This window comes from Balaenoptera physalus, assembly GCF_965194825.1.
Source record: "Balaenoptera physalus genome assembly, chromosome: X".
NCBI classification, from domain to species: Eukaryota; Metazoa; Chordata; class Mammalia; order Artiodactyla; family Balaenopteridae; genus Balaenoptera; species Balaenoptera physalus.
The window spans coordinates 75,469,144-75,482,862 of NC_138903.1; the positions used below are offsets into that span (position 1 = coordinate 75,469,144).

At 33.5% G+C, this 13,719-nt stretch overlaps 1 protein-coding gene across 4 annotated transcripts in view; it reads left to right on the forward strand.

The window, feature by feature from the left end:
- DACH2 (dachshund family transcription factor 2) overlaps positions 1–13,719 on the forward strand; it is a 639,710-nt gene that overhangs the window by 466,812 nt on the left and 159,179 nt on the right. For all 4 annotated transcript variants that reach the window (XM_082447406.1, XM_082447404.1, XM_082447403.1 and 1 more), the window contains one exon: positions 8,461–8,633. In XM_082447406.1, the coding sequence (XP_082303532.1) occupies positions 8,461–8,633 (173 nt within the window). The remainder of the gene's footprint in view (positions 1–8,460; positions 8,634–13,719) is intronic.

A 13,719-nucleotide genomic window follows, 5' to 3' on the forward strand; every position in this document is an offset into this window, starting at 1 on the left:
GAATCTGTTTGAACTTAAGAGATCATCCACTTAATATATGAACCACATGGTAAACACAAACCAAAAATCTATAATAGATAAACAAAAAAAGGAGAAAGTGTTCAAACATAACATTAAAGATAGTCATCAAATCACAAGGGAAGAGAGCAAAAGGTAAGAAAGGAACAAAAGAGAACTTCAAAAACAATCAGAAAACAAAATGACAGTAAGTACATATCTATCAATAATTACTTTAAATGTAAATGGACTAAATATTCCAACCAAGAGAAACAGGTTTGGTTATATGGATTAAAAAACAAGATTCATACATATGCTGTTTATAAGAGATTCACTTCAGATCTAAAGACACATACAGACCGAAACTGAGAAGATGGGAAAAGGTGCTTCATGCAGATGGAAATGAAGAAAGCTAGGGTAGCAATACTTATATCAGACAACACAGACTTTAAAACAAAGACTGTAGCAAGAGAAAGAAGGGCGTTACATAATTATAAAAGGATTAATCCAACAAGTAGATATAACAATTATAAATATATGTGAACTCAACATAAAAGCACCCAAATACATAGCAAATACTATCAAACATAAAGGGAGAAATTGACAGTAACAAAATAATAGTAGGTGACATTTACACCCCACTTACATCAGTGGATCTATCACTCAGACAAAAATCAATAATGAAACATTGGCCTTAAATAACACATTAGATCAGATGGAATTAAAAGATACATACATAGAACATGCCATCCAAAAGCTGCAGAATAACATTCTTTTCAAGTGCACATGGAACATTTTCCAGGATAGATCACATGTTGGGCCACAAACAAGTCCCAATAAATTTAGCAAGGTTGAAATCATATCAAGCACCTTTTCCCACCACAACGCTATGAGACTAGAAATCAGCCATAATGAAATGAACTGCAAAAACACAAACATGTGGAGGCCACACAATATGCTACTGAACAATCAATGTGTCGTTAAGAAATCAAAGAGGAAATTAAAAATACCTGGAGACAAATGGAAATGGAAAAAAAATAATTCAAAATCTATAACAAAATTCAAATCTATAAAAAAATATTTCAAAATCTATAACAAAAGCAATTCTAAGAGGGTTGTTTATAGTGATATAAATCCATTCCTGGAAAGAAGAAAAATCTTAAACAACTTAACCTTACAGATAAAGGAACTAGAAAAAAAAAAAAAACCCAAAGATAGTAGAAAGAAAGAAAGAATAAAGATCAGAGCAGAGATAAATGATATAGAGACAAAAATAGTAATGATCAAGGAAACTAAGAGTTGGTTCTGTTAAAAGGTAAACAACATTGTTAAACCTTTAGGCAGACCCATGAAGAAAAAAAGAGAGAAGACCCAACTAAATAAAATCAGCAATGAAAAAGGAGAATTTAAACCAATACCACAGAAATACAAAGGATCCTAAGAGTTTACCTCAAACAATTACATGCCAATAAAATGGACAACCTAGAAGAAATGGAAAAATTCCTAGAAATGTACAATCTCCCAGGATTGACTCTGAAAGAAATAGAAAATATGACCAGACCAGTAAGGAAATCAAATTAATGATAGAAAAACTCCCAACAAATAAAAGTCCAGTACCAGATGGCTTCACAGGTAAATTCTACCATACATTTAAAGAAGAGTGAATGCCTATCATTCTCAAACTATTCCAAAATATTGAAAAGGAAAGAATGTTTCCGAACTAATTCCATGAAGCCAACATCACACTTATACCAAAATCAGACAAAGATACAACAAAAAATAAAATTAGAGTCCAATATCACTGATGAACATAGATGCAAAAATTCTCAACAAAATATTAGCAAACTGAATCAGCAATTGATTAAAAAGATCATATACCATGATCAAGTGGAATTTATTACAGGGATGCAAGGATGGCTCAATATCTGCAACTCAGTCAACATAATATACCACATTAGCAAAACAAAAGATAAAAATCATCTCAATAGATTCAGAAAAGGCTTTTGATAAAATCCAACATCCAGTTATGATTAAAAACTCTTAATAATATTGGTATAGAGGGAAGATATCTCAACATAATAAAGGCCATATATTACAGACCTACATCCAACAGAGTACACAATGGTGAAAAGCTAATAACACTTCATCTAAGGTCAGGAACAAGACAAGGATACCCACTCTCGCCACTTTTATTCAAGATCATTCTAACCACAGCAATCAGTTAAGAAAAAATAAATAAAACAACCCAAATTGGAAGGGAAGTAAAAACTGTCACTGTTTGTAAACGATGTGATACTATATAGAGAACACTCTAAAGATACCACCTCAAATTATTAGAGCTAAAAAACAAATTCAGTAAAGTTGTAGAAAACAAAATTAATATACAGAAGTCTATTGCATTTATATACACTAACAATGAACTATCTGAAAGAGAACTTAAGTAAACAATTTCATTTGCAATTGCATGAAAAAGAATGAAATACCTAGGAATAAGCCACACCAAGAAGTTAAAAGTTTTGTACTCAGAAAACTGTAAGACATTGATGAAAGAAATTGAAGATGACACAAACAAATAGAAGGAAATGCTATGCTCATGGATTGGAAAAATTAATATTGTTAAAATGACCATACTACCCAAGGCAATCTACAGATTCAATGCAGACTCTATCAAAATACCCATGGCATTTTTCACAGAACTAGAACAAATAATTCTAAAATTTATATGGAAACACAAAAGACCCCAAAACAACCTTGAGAAAGAAAAACAAAGCTGGAGGTGTCATGCTCCCTGATTCCAAGCTGTACTTCAAAGCTATAGTAATCCAAACAGTATGGTACTGGCACAAGAACAGACACATAGTTCAATGAAACAGAATAGGGAGCCCAGATATGATCCGAAACTCACATGGTCAATAAATCTCTGGCAAAGGAGGCAAAGTTTACAATGGGGAAAAGACAGCCTCTTCAGTAAATAGTGTTGGGAAACTGGACAGCTACATGGAAAAGAATCAAACTGGACTACTTTCTCACACAATATACAAAAATAAACTCAAAACAGATTAAAGACTTAAAAGTAAAACCTGAAACGTAAAACTCTTATAACAAAACATAGGCAGTAAGTTCTTTGACATCCATCTTAGCAATATATTTTTGGATATGTGTCCTCAGGCAAGGGAAACTAAAGCAAAAATAATCAATTGTGACTACCTAAAACTAAAAAAAAACTTTTGCACAGTGAAGGAAACTATTAATAAAAGAAAAGTCTACCTACTGAATGGGAGAAGATATTTGTAAAAGATATATCTGATAAGGCATTAATATGCAAAACATACAAAGGACTCATACAACTCAACATCAAAAAATCACCTGATTACAAAATGGGCAGTGGACCTGAATAGACATTTTTCCAAAGAAGATATGCAGATGGCCAACAGACGCATGAAGGGATGCTCAACATCACTGATCATCAGGGAAATGCAAATCAAAACCAAAATGAGATCTCACCTTATGCCTGTCAAAAAGATAAGAAATAACAAATGTTGGCAAGGATTTGGAGAAAAGGAACTCTCATGCACTGTTGATGGAATGTAAATTGGTGTAGCCACTATGTAAAATGATATGGACATTCCTCAAAAAAATGAAAATAGAACTACCATACCATCCAGCAGTTCCACTCCTGGGTATTTATCTGAGGAAACCAAAAATACTAATTTGAAAGAAAAAATATGTACTTAACTGTTCATAGCAGCATTATTTATAGTAGCCAAGATAATGGAAGCCACCTAAATGTCTACAACTGATGAATGGTTAAAGAAGAGGTGGAATAATAATAAATAATGCAATCTTGCCATTTGCAACAACGTGGATGGGCCTGGAGGGTATTATGCTTAGAGAAATGTCAGACAGAGAAAGACAAATACTGTATGTTTTCACTTATATGCGGAATTTAAAAAACAAATCAAATTAACAAATATTACAAAACATATACGGACTCACAGATTCAGAGAACAAACTAGTTGTTACCACAAGGGGCAAGTGTGGGGGGAAGGGCAAAATAGGTGATGGGGATTAAGAGGTACAAACTACAGGTAATAAAACAAATAAATCTTAGGGATGTAATGAACAACACAGGGAATAGAGTCAATATTTTATAATAACTTTGTATGGTGCATTATCTATAAAAGTATCCAATCACCAAGTGTACACCTGAAGCTAATATAACATTGTAAGTCAATTATATTTCAATTAAAAATAAAGAAATAGCCCAATTAAAAAAGGGTCAAAGACCTGAACAGACACCTCATCAAATAAGATATACAGATGACAAATAATCATATGAAAATATACTCAACATCATATGCCATTAGGGAGTTTCAGATTAAAACAAAATGAGATACCCCTGCACACCTATTGGAATGGCTAAAATCCAAAACTTCATCAACATTAATTGCTGGTATGGATTTGGAGCAAGAGGAGCTCTCATTCGTTGCTGGTGGGAATTCAATATGGGACAGCCATATTGGAAAGCATTTGGCAGTTTCTCACAAAGCTAAACAGAGTCTCCCTTGTTTATCAAATGAATTGAAAATTTATGTCCACACAAATATCTACACACCAATGTTTATAGCAACTCTATTCATAATTGCTAAAAGTTGGAAGCAAACCACAGTGTCCTTCAATAGCTGAATGAGTAAAACTGTGGTATATCCATGCCACATGCCAAGAATAGTTAGCAATAAAAACAAATGAGCTGTGATGCCTGGAAAAGACTAGTGCATATTTCTGAGTGAAACAAAGCCAGTCTGAAAAAACTAAATACTGTATGAGTCCACTTATATGGCATTCAGGAAAAGGCAAATCTATAGAGACATTAAAAGCCAAGTGTAAGAGGAGGGATGAATAGAGAGAGCAGAGGGGATTTTTAAGGCCAGTTAAACTATTCTGTATTATACTGTAATGGTAGATACATGATACTGTGCATTTGTGAAAATCCTTAGAATTTGCAACACAAAGAATGAACCCTATTGCACACTATGGACAGTAGTTAATAATAATGTATCAATATTGATTCATCCATTGTAGCAAGTGTACCTCACTAATCCATGATGTTACTTAGAGGGGAAACTGCTGGTGGAGGGGAAGTATATGGAAATTCTCTGTAAATTCTGCTCATTTTTTTTTCCTGTAAACCTAAAACTGCTCTAAAATTAAAGTCCATTGATTAACAAAAGGAGGAGGACTTTTACCATACCCAAATAAATGTGTTAGAGTGGTAGATTCCAGAGAGAGGCATCAACAAAAGTGAAGGCTAAGGTGAGTTAAAATTGTAGAGAGCTACAACTAGTCCAGAGGGACTAGAGTAGAGCATACACAGAGGGATATAGTGAGATATCAAAGCTAGAAAGGTATTTTCACATGAAACCAAAGAGCTTATATTTTATTCTAGAGACAGTGAGTAGCCACTGAAAGTCTTAAAATTGGAGTGGAAAGGCAAATTAAATGGCATAGGAAAACCAGGAAGACAGGTTACCTTCTAGGCATGGTGGGATTGGTGCCTGACTGTAGAATGCAATATATCACAGAGGAAAACATGACTTGGAAACCAAATGAATGTGATATTTTAGAGGGAAGATTAGAGTATTATTGAAGTTTGTAACCTTAATGGCTGGGAGGAGGTGGTGCCATACACTTACATAAAAGTTATAGGAGTTGCCAGAATACCAAGATGCATTAGAAAGAGTGCTTATAGTCATCTGCCTGATGTCCTTGTGGTTGACAGGAAAGAAAAAATCCATTTTGGTGATTTTTAAAAAGAGTTTTTCTTCATTACCATTCTATTAAAAGTTGCTGTACATTTCTGACATGTGACTAAATGAGCCAGATTGCTGGAGTGTTGTGTACTATTGATGGCTCTTAATGTTTCCAGCTTTGGGAAAAGGTTGACTTACATAATTCAGTATTTGCATATGCTTTGCATGTGCAGCTCAACTGGGGTCATTGTTAAACTTGCCTGTAATATAAATATTAGCTTAAATTCCAGGGTACTATAGTCAATTCATGGTTAGTTATTGTAGGTCATGATCTGAAATTGTGACTTTTAAGCACTTCATGGTTATTTGAAATGTTTAATGAATTATATTTTAAAACTGTCAATGGGCTGTTAAATTCTGTTTGTGGTTTGCATTTAGTTTGCATGTCAATTGGACTTTAAGTAGGCATATGACTTGATACCGCCAGATGGTATCTGGATGATGCTGGAAAACTTTGGAGAATGAGGAAAGATTATTATACTGCTAAGGGAAATGTAAATTGAACAAAAGTTTATTTAAGCATTTGAGAGTTAAATGGAGGCACTGATGGCTACTTTTCATCTACGGTTTGATCAATTTTCTATTAAAATACTGAGTACATAAAGAAGAATTGGAAGTCTATAATTATCTTGGGTTTGTGGTAAATGAGAACCTTATATAGAAATCTACGTATGTTATTGATGGTTGCTATTATATGGAGCATAAAGTGAAGGTTCTTAGGGGAAGATAAATAGTGATTAATTTATGTTATGGAATATCCTATCATTATAACAAACCTGTATGATGGTTAACGTATAAAATGCATATATATCTAAGTAATTTTGAAAGCTTAACTGAAAATAAACTAATTTAAAACGGTGTGCAGAAATCCATTTTGAATTCAGTGTTTACATTGTGTTCAGGCTTTAAATTAATAATCACAGGAAAAAGTTTTCACAACTGAAAAGTATGTTTTGATAGATTGCTCCTAAAAAGGATTCAGAGACTGAGCCATAAGTGAAGTGATGGGGAAAAGTTTAAAATACTTTATTAATATTTTTTGGGGATTTGGAGTCATAGGAAGTATAGAATATGTTTCCCTTCTGGGGTTCCATGCAAAATTTGTTTCTAGCTTTTTTTTTTATCCTTGTGTAATTCTGATAACAGTGCATTTTGTGGCTATCTTTATCAGAAATATTGGTGATGGTTGTATTCTTTATTTACGAGTTTCTTTAATAGAGATAACCACTTTAATGTATGAGACCTGTCATATCCAGAAGTTTGTTTTATTCTGCTGCTTTTGAAATTGTTTTGTTAATGACTTTAATTCAACCATTATTGTTGAACCCAGGAGATGGACTTCAAATCAATTCACAGTGTTTCTTCCTTCTAGCCTCCTTTTGGTCCTAAAAATATGTGTGTAAAGTGTTTGTATTGCTGTTGCTGTTGTTTTGAGGAATGATAGTTAAGGGGCCTCTGAATATATTTCCTATAGATTCATTGTTGTACACTTGCTGTTGTGATATGGGAAGCAAGAAAAAATGAGGGGATGGCAAAGAGGAAAAAGGGATGTTATTAACAGTTGATAATTGTGTGCAAGATGAACACAAACATTGCCCATAGTAGAATGTTAATAGTCTGTAATAATTTAGGAAAATTTTAGGTAAGCATGTTTTAGAACATCTGTTAAAGATTGCTAGTTCCTGGGCTCATGTCCAAAAGAAGGCAAGATTACTATCAAGACAATAGTTTAAAATACATTATAAAGTGCTATGGTTTACTTATTGTAGTCATGTTAGCATCCGTAATGTTAGGCTAACTTTCCTTATCCTCTGCTCAAAGGTATTTCTTCACAAATCCCAACCCTATAAGGGAAAAGTAGACAACTATTTTAATTTGTTACCATTTTCGTGATGACATATCTGTGGCTACCACAAGTGTAATGTGGATAGTACTTGAAAGATATTAAGAAATTCAAAATATGTGAGAAAGATTTCACATTGCATAAGAAAACAAATGGAATTCTTGATGCTACTCAAAGATATTGGTATTTGTTATTAAACTGGAAAACAGGCTGATATTTTGATAAGGGAGTTATTCCTTACAGACAAAGGCTCCAAATTAGAGCTATACACATTCATTTTAGAGATTTATAACTAAAAGAGTAGGACATATTCCAAGTCTTATTTTCTTCAATAATTCTGAAGCCTAGAGAATCTATATCTTATCATACCAGCACCACTATTATGTCTCCTAAAGAAAGAATTAAGCTAGAAACTATCTACACATCAGTACATTATAATGTTTAAAAAGAAAGTTACTTCTTTTTGTTAAACAAAGTGATGTTCAGCTCAAAGATTTTTGTTTGTTTTTATAAGTAAAAAAGTTTGAACCTTGTAACTATTTTGGGAGTGAGAGCATGAACAAGGAATATTGTTAAATAAAAGTCTGTGGATATAGGAACATTTTTAAATTATAAAACAATGTTAAATCCCATAAGTACTATTAATTTCTCAAAGAGATACTAGGATATATTAAAACTTCATTTAAAAAAATTCAACAAGAGTGAAATATAGATTTTTTTTACTATTTTATAGGATCAATTTTGATGTGATTTCCCTTTGTCCAAACAATGTAACTAATGTAATAATTTAACATGCGCTGTCTCTTTTAGGACTGGATCTGCCATTTATGATGATGCCTCATCCCCTACTTCCAGTCAGCTTACCTCCTGCATCAGTTGCCATGGCAATGAATCAGAGGAACCATCTCAATACTGTTGCCAACATGGCTGCTGCAGCCCAGATTCACAGTCCACTCTCCAGAGCTGGGGCCTCAGTTATAAAGGTAAGAATCATGATTTAGAAGAGGACAACGGTGTTAATTACATGTAAATTTTGATAAAATAATAGCAATACCACTAGATCTTCAGTATAAACACACAGCTCATTGACTCAGTTGCTTAGCATAAAGTATTGATGAGTTTGATTTCTGACTAGGCCTGCTAAGGTGTTTTTTGTTTTTTATTTTTGTTATTGTTGTTGTTTGTTTTCATTAAATGACCACAGATATGACCTTTAGTTCTAGCTTCCTGTCCTGCATTCATGAGAAGAGTGTGTGGGAGGTGTGCCCACCTAAGGACAGAGTAGAAGAATTCCAAAATCCATTCCCATTGCTGGTGTGAAAGAAAGTAACCACTGTATCTTTTTGGTGTTTGTGATGCGGTTGTGGAGTAGTATATACCATACAAGACTTATAGTCGGAAAGACCTGAATTTCAATTCTTATTCTGCCAATTAATAGCTGAATGACCTTGGATATGACAATTAACCCTCCTGAACTTGTTTCCACAACTGTAAAATATAGGTGATAGTAATAATCTATCCCACTTATTTCATTGGCTGTCTGGAGATAATATGAGTAAAACATAGTTTAAAACTGTGAAACATTAAATAAATACTTATGATAATTTATATCATTATCATCATATTCTAGAATAAAATTTTTCAAAATTTCAGGACAACTGGGTAATGAAACACAAAGAATATTTTATAATCCTCCTTATGTCTCCTATTAGTTTGGCACATGGTCTCTCTGCCCTCCAAGTAACACGTGAACTAAGCTCTTTAATGTATTTTTCCTTTTGTTGAGGAGATAATATAAGGGTATATAGGATCAAAAGAGTATAGTTAATCCAGGCAACCCTTGATTTGTTCCTTTGTTCCTTCATTTATTCAACAAATATTATACTCTTGATATATACACATCACAGAGAGCAATATAGGATATGAATAGGACATAATTCCTGACTTCCAGGACTCACAAACTAAATTTAAGACAAACAACAAGTACTATTTAACTTACATAACAACACAGACTGTGATGGATAGCATAGAGAATCACCAAGTATCACAAGAATTTAGAGGAGGGAGAGATCAAACCTAGATTGGAGAAAGAGGGAGCAGGAATCACAAATGGCATTACAGTTGATGGATTTGAGCTGGGCCTTGAAATATTGATATGATTGTAATAGATGCACATGGGAGTGAAAGAAGTGAAGGCAGAAGAAATGTGAGATTCTAGACAATTTTGTTCCATTTTAAATTAGCTTCCAGTTTGGGGGACTTCTAAAACAATGAAGAAAATTTAAAACATAACCTTTGTAGGAAAGGAAAAGAAAAACTGATAAATTTTTATTAAGCTCCATATATATTTCCATGGCCAAGAGGCAGTGTGCTTCCTGTAAAGGTTGTGGTCCTCAGTGAAATAGTCTACCCCAGCTAATCAGAGCTCTGTTTGAATACTTGATCAGAACGTAAACCAGGAATCGGAGTTGTCTTTGAGACAAAAAATCACCCATGAACATTATTTAAAAGATGGAATAAGTTTCCTATGATTTTGAAACTGGATGGCTACTACATAAATGTGACCCCCCACAAAACAGGGAAACTATTATGAAACAAAACATGATTTACAGTAATGGAATTGTCACGCTTACTTTGAAATGATGAAAAAATACTCTCAATAGAGGTATGATTATGGCTCTTCAGAAGTACCTTTGTTTACTTTCTTAATGACCATTACTCAGACTGAATCAGCTACATTTTGTTTGAATGTTTGGGACTTTGGATAGCTTTGTGATGAATTTGGATCAAAGAGGCACTTGGGGACGGAGTTCATGACTAGTATTTGGTTATTGGTGGAGATAACGATTGAAATGGAAAGGATAATTATCTTTTCCTTTAATAATTCAAATATTGTTAATGTATAAAAGCAATATAGCTATATTTTTGTTTATTGCTGATTTGTCTACTTCATATGCAACCTATTTTGAGAGAAAGTCAGAACCTTCACAAACACAATTGGATGCTGTTTTGTAAAAGTTGACATAGATCACATGGTTATTTAAGTCCTGCAAATATGCAGAAACCATTTTACGCTGAAGAAAATTACATCTACTTTCATATAGTTATTTTGACTAAAGTCAGTTGAAAACAAAATATTTATTTTGAATTCCTTTTGATAAATTTCTCTGCAAATCTATTGAAGTAGATTTCCATCAGAGGATGAGAAGGAAATAAAAAAAATTTTTACAAAGAGTTGATTTCAGTGAATACGTAGTGAGAAGCTTTTTAATATAGTTGCCAAGTTTTGCTTGTTTATTTTTTCAAAGGTGCTATTGTATATAGTAACATTATTAGTTTTAAAATAATAATTCACAGGAACTACTATAACAAAATATTTTAATTAATTGACAAATTAGGTGTTCATATGTTAAAACCTCACCCCTTCTTTCAAGAACAGTTATCAATATGATACTAGCTATATGGTACCCAATTATATGGACAGAAATTTCACACCTCTGTTGATCTATATTTCAACGGAAATTTGTTTTCAATGTGCTTCTTGGTGAGGCACGTTTTCAAAGTTCAGTCTATTAGAATATCACATGCAGTGGGCAAACCTATGAATTGAGAGTTTATCATGTACTACTACTTGTGGCATACAGGAACTATTCAAAAAAAACCACATTTTCTCTATTACATTTACAGATTATTTTTATCCTGGTAGTTTTTCATAAAAAAACAGATATTTAAATTTGTATTACTCATTGTAATTACAAAATATTTGCATTGAAGTCATCAGATCTTTTATATTATATTTACCATTTAGAGGTAAACTGTCTTTCCAAAATTTGAATGATCAGAAAATTTAACATTTAACATTTAGAAATAAATGACATAATTATGGAATTTGATTTTTTTCTGACAAATCCACTATGAATTAAGGAAAGCCACAACGGCTTGCTTCACAAAACGCTCTTTGCTGTGTATTACATTGTCTGAACTCAGACGGTCTGCTATAACAAAATACCATAAACTAGATGGCTTAAACAAGAGAAATTTCTCACAGTTCTAGAGGCTGGGAAATCCAAGACCAAAGTGCCTGTGATTATGTTCCTGGTGAAAGCTCTCTTTCTGGTTTGCAGACAGTCATCTTCTTGCTGTGTCCTCACAAGGTGAAGAGAAAGAGAAGAAGCTAGCTCTACCATGCCTCTTCTTATAAGGGCACTAATCCCAACATGAAGTTTCCCCCCTTATGACCTATTACCTCCCAGAGCCCCATCTCTAAATACCACCACATTTAGGATTAGAGTTTCAACCCATGAATTTTGGGGAGACAAGCTTTCAGTCTGTAGCATAGACAATCTAATGTGATTATAGAGTCATCTAGGAAAGCATCTCTGTAGTTAAAAGTCAGCTAGTATTTCCATTATATCCCCACTTTCAAGCGATTTAAAACACAGCTGAAGAAAAAAATATATATATATCAGAAACTTGATATACACAGTAAGAGATTATAACACATTACAAAAAAGTCCAAAATATGTGTTTAGTTGTATTAAAATTTACAAATATTCACAAAAAGAGCTACCAAACTTATTGATGTGTTTAAATTATTCTTATTGCTTGCATATCTTTTTTTTAAAAATAAATTTATTTATTTATTTATTTTTGGCTGTGTTGGGTCTTCGTTTCTGTGCGAGGGCTTTCTCTAGTTGCGGCGAGTGAGGGCCACTCTTCATCGTGGTGCACGGGCCTCTCACTATCGCAGCCTCTCTTGTTGTGGAGCACAGGCTCCAGACGCGCAGGCTCAGTAGTTGTGGCTCACGGGCCCAGTTGCTCCGCGGCATGTGGGATCTTCCCAGACCAGGGCTCGAACCTGTGTCCCCTGCGTTAGCAGGCAGATTCTCAACCACTGCACCACCAGGGAAGCCCTGCATATTTTTTTTTCTTACTTTTAAGTAAAATTTTTCCTGTTTTCATATCATTTTTTTAAATCTCTGGAATTAAAAAAAATGCTGTGATATTGTTTTCAGAATCCTTCTAAACACCTGCTACTCTCCTTTAGCGTAGTTTGTGTTAAGCTGATGCCTGTGTATTGTCACTGATGCTCATGAGACTGTGATGACAATTTCCTTTGGAAGCTGGACTTGCAGTATGTGCTTTGAATATATGAGAAATAGAGAATATCAAGTTAGTGAATGAGTTGCTCTATAAACCATATTTAATTTCCAGCACTTAGCATTTCTTTTTTTATATTTCACATATTTTGACATTTTTATTGTTAAAGGGTTTTATTTTATTCTTTTTCAAAATATTTTCCCATTTGGTTATTACAGAATATTGAGCAGAGTTCCCTGTGCTGTACAGTAGGTAGCTGGTTAACTATTTTAAATATAGCAGTATGTACATGTGTGTCCCAAACTTCTAGTCTATCCCTCACCTCCACCCCATGCTTCCCTGTGACAACCATAAGTTCTTTCTCTAAGACTGTGAGTCTGTTTCTGTTTTGTGTATAAGTTCAGTTGTATCATTCTTTTTTTTTAAGATTCTGCATATAAGTGATATCATATAATATTTGTCTTTCTCTGTCTGACTTACTTCACTTAGTATGATAATCTCCAAGTCCATCCATGTTGCTGCAAATGCCATTATTTCATTCTTTTTATGGCTGAGTAATATTCCATTGTATATATGTACCTCATCTTCTTTATCCATTCATCTGTCGATGAACATTTAGGTTGCTTCCATGTCTCGGCTATTGTAAACAGTCCTGCAATGAACATTGTGATGCATGTACACTTTCGAACCAAGTTTTTCTCCAGATATATACACAAGAGTGGAATTGCTGGATCATATGGTAGTTCTATTTTTAGTTTTTTAAGGAACCTCCATACTGTTCTCCCTAGTGGCTATACCAATTTACATTCCCACCAACAGTGGAGGAGAGTTCCCTTTTCTCCACACCCTGTCCTACATTTATTGTTTGTAGATTTTTTGCTGATGGCCATTCTGACTGGTGTCAGTTGATATCTTATTGTAGTTTTGATTTGCATTTCTCTAATAATTAGTGATGTTAAAGATCTTTTC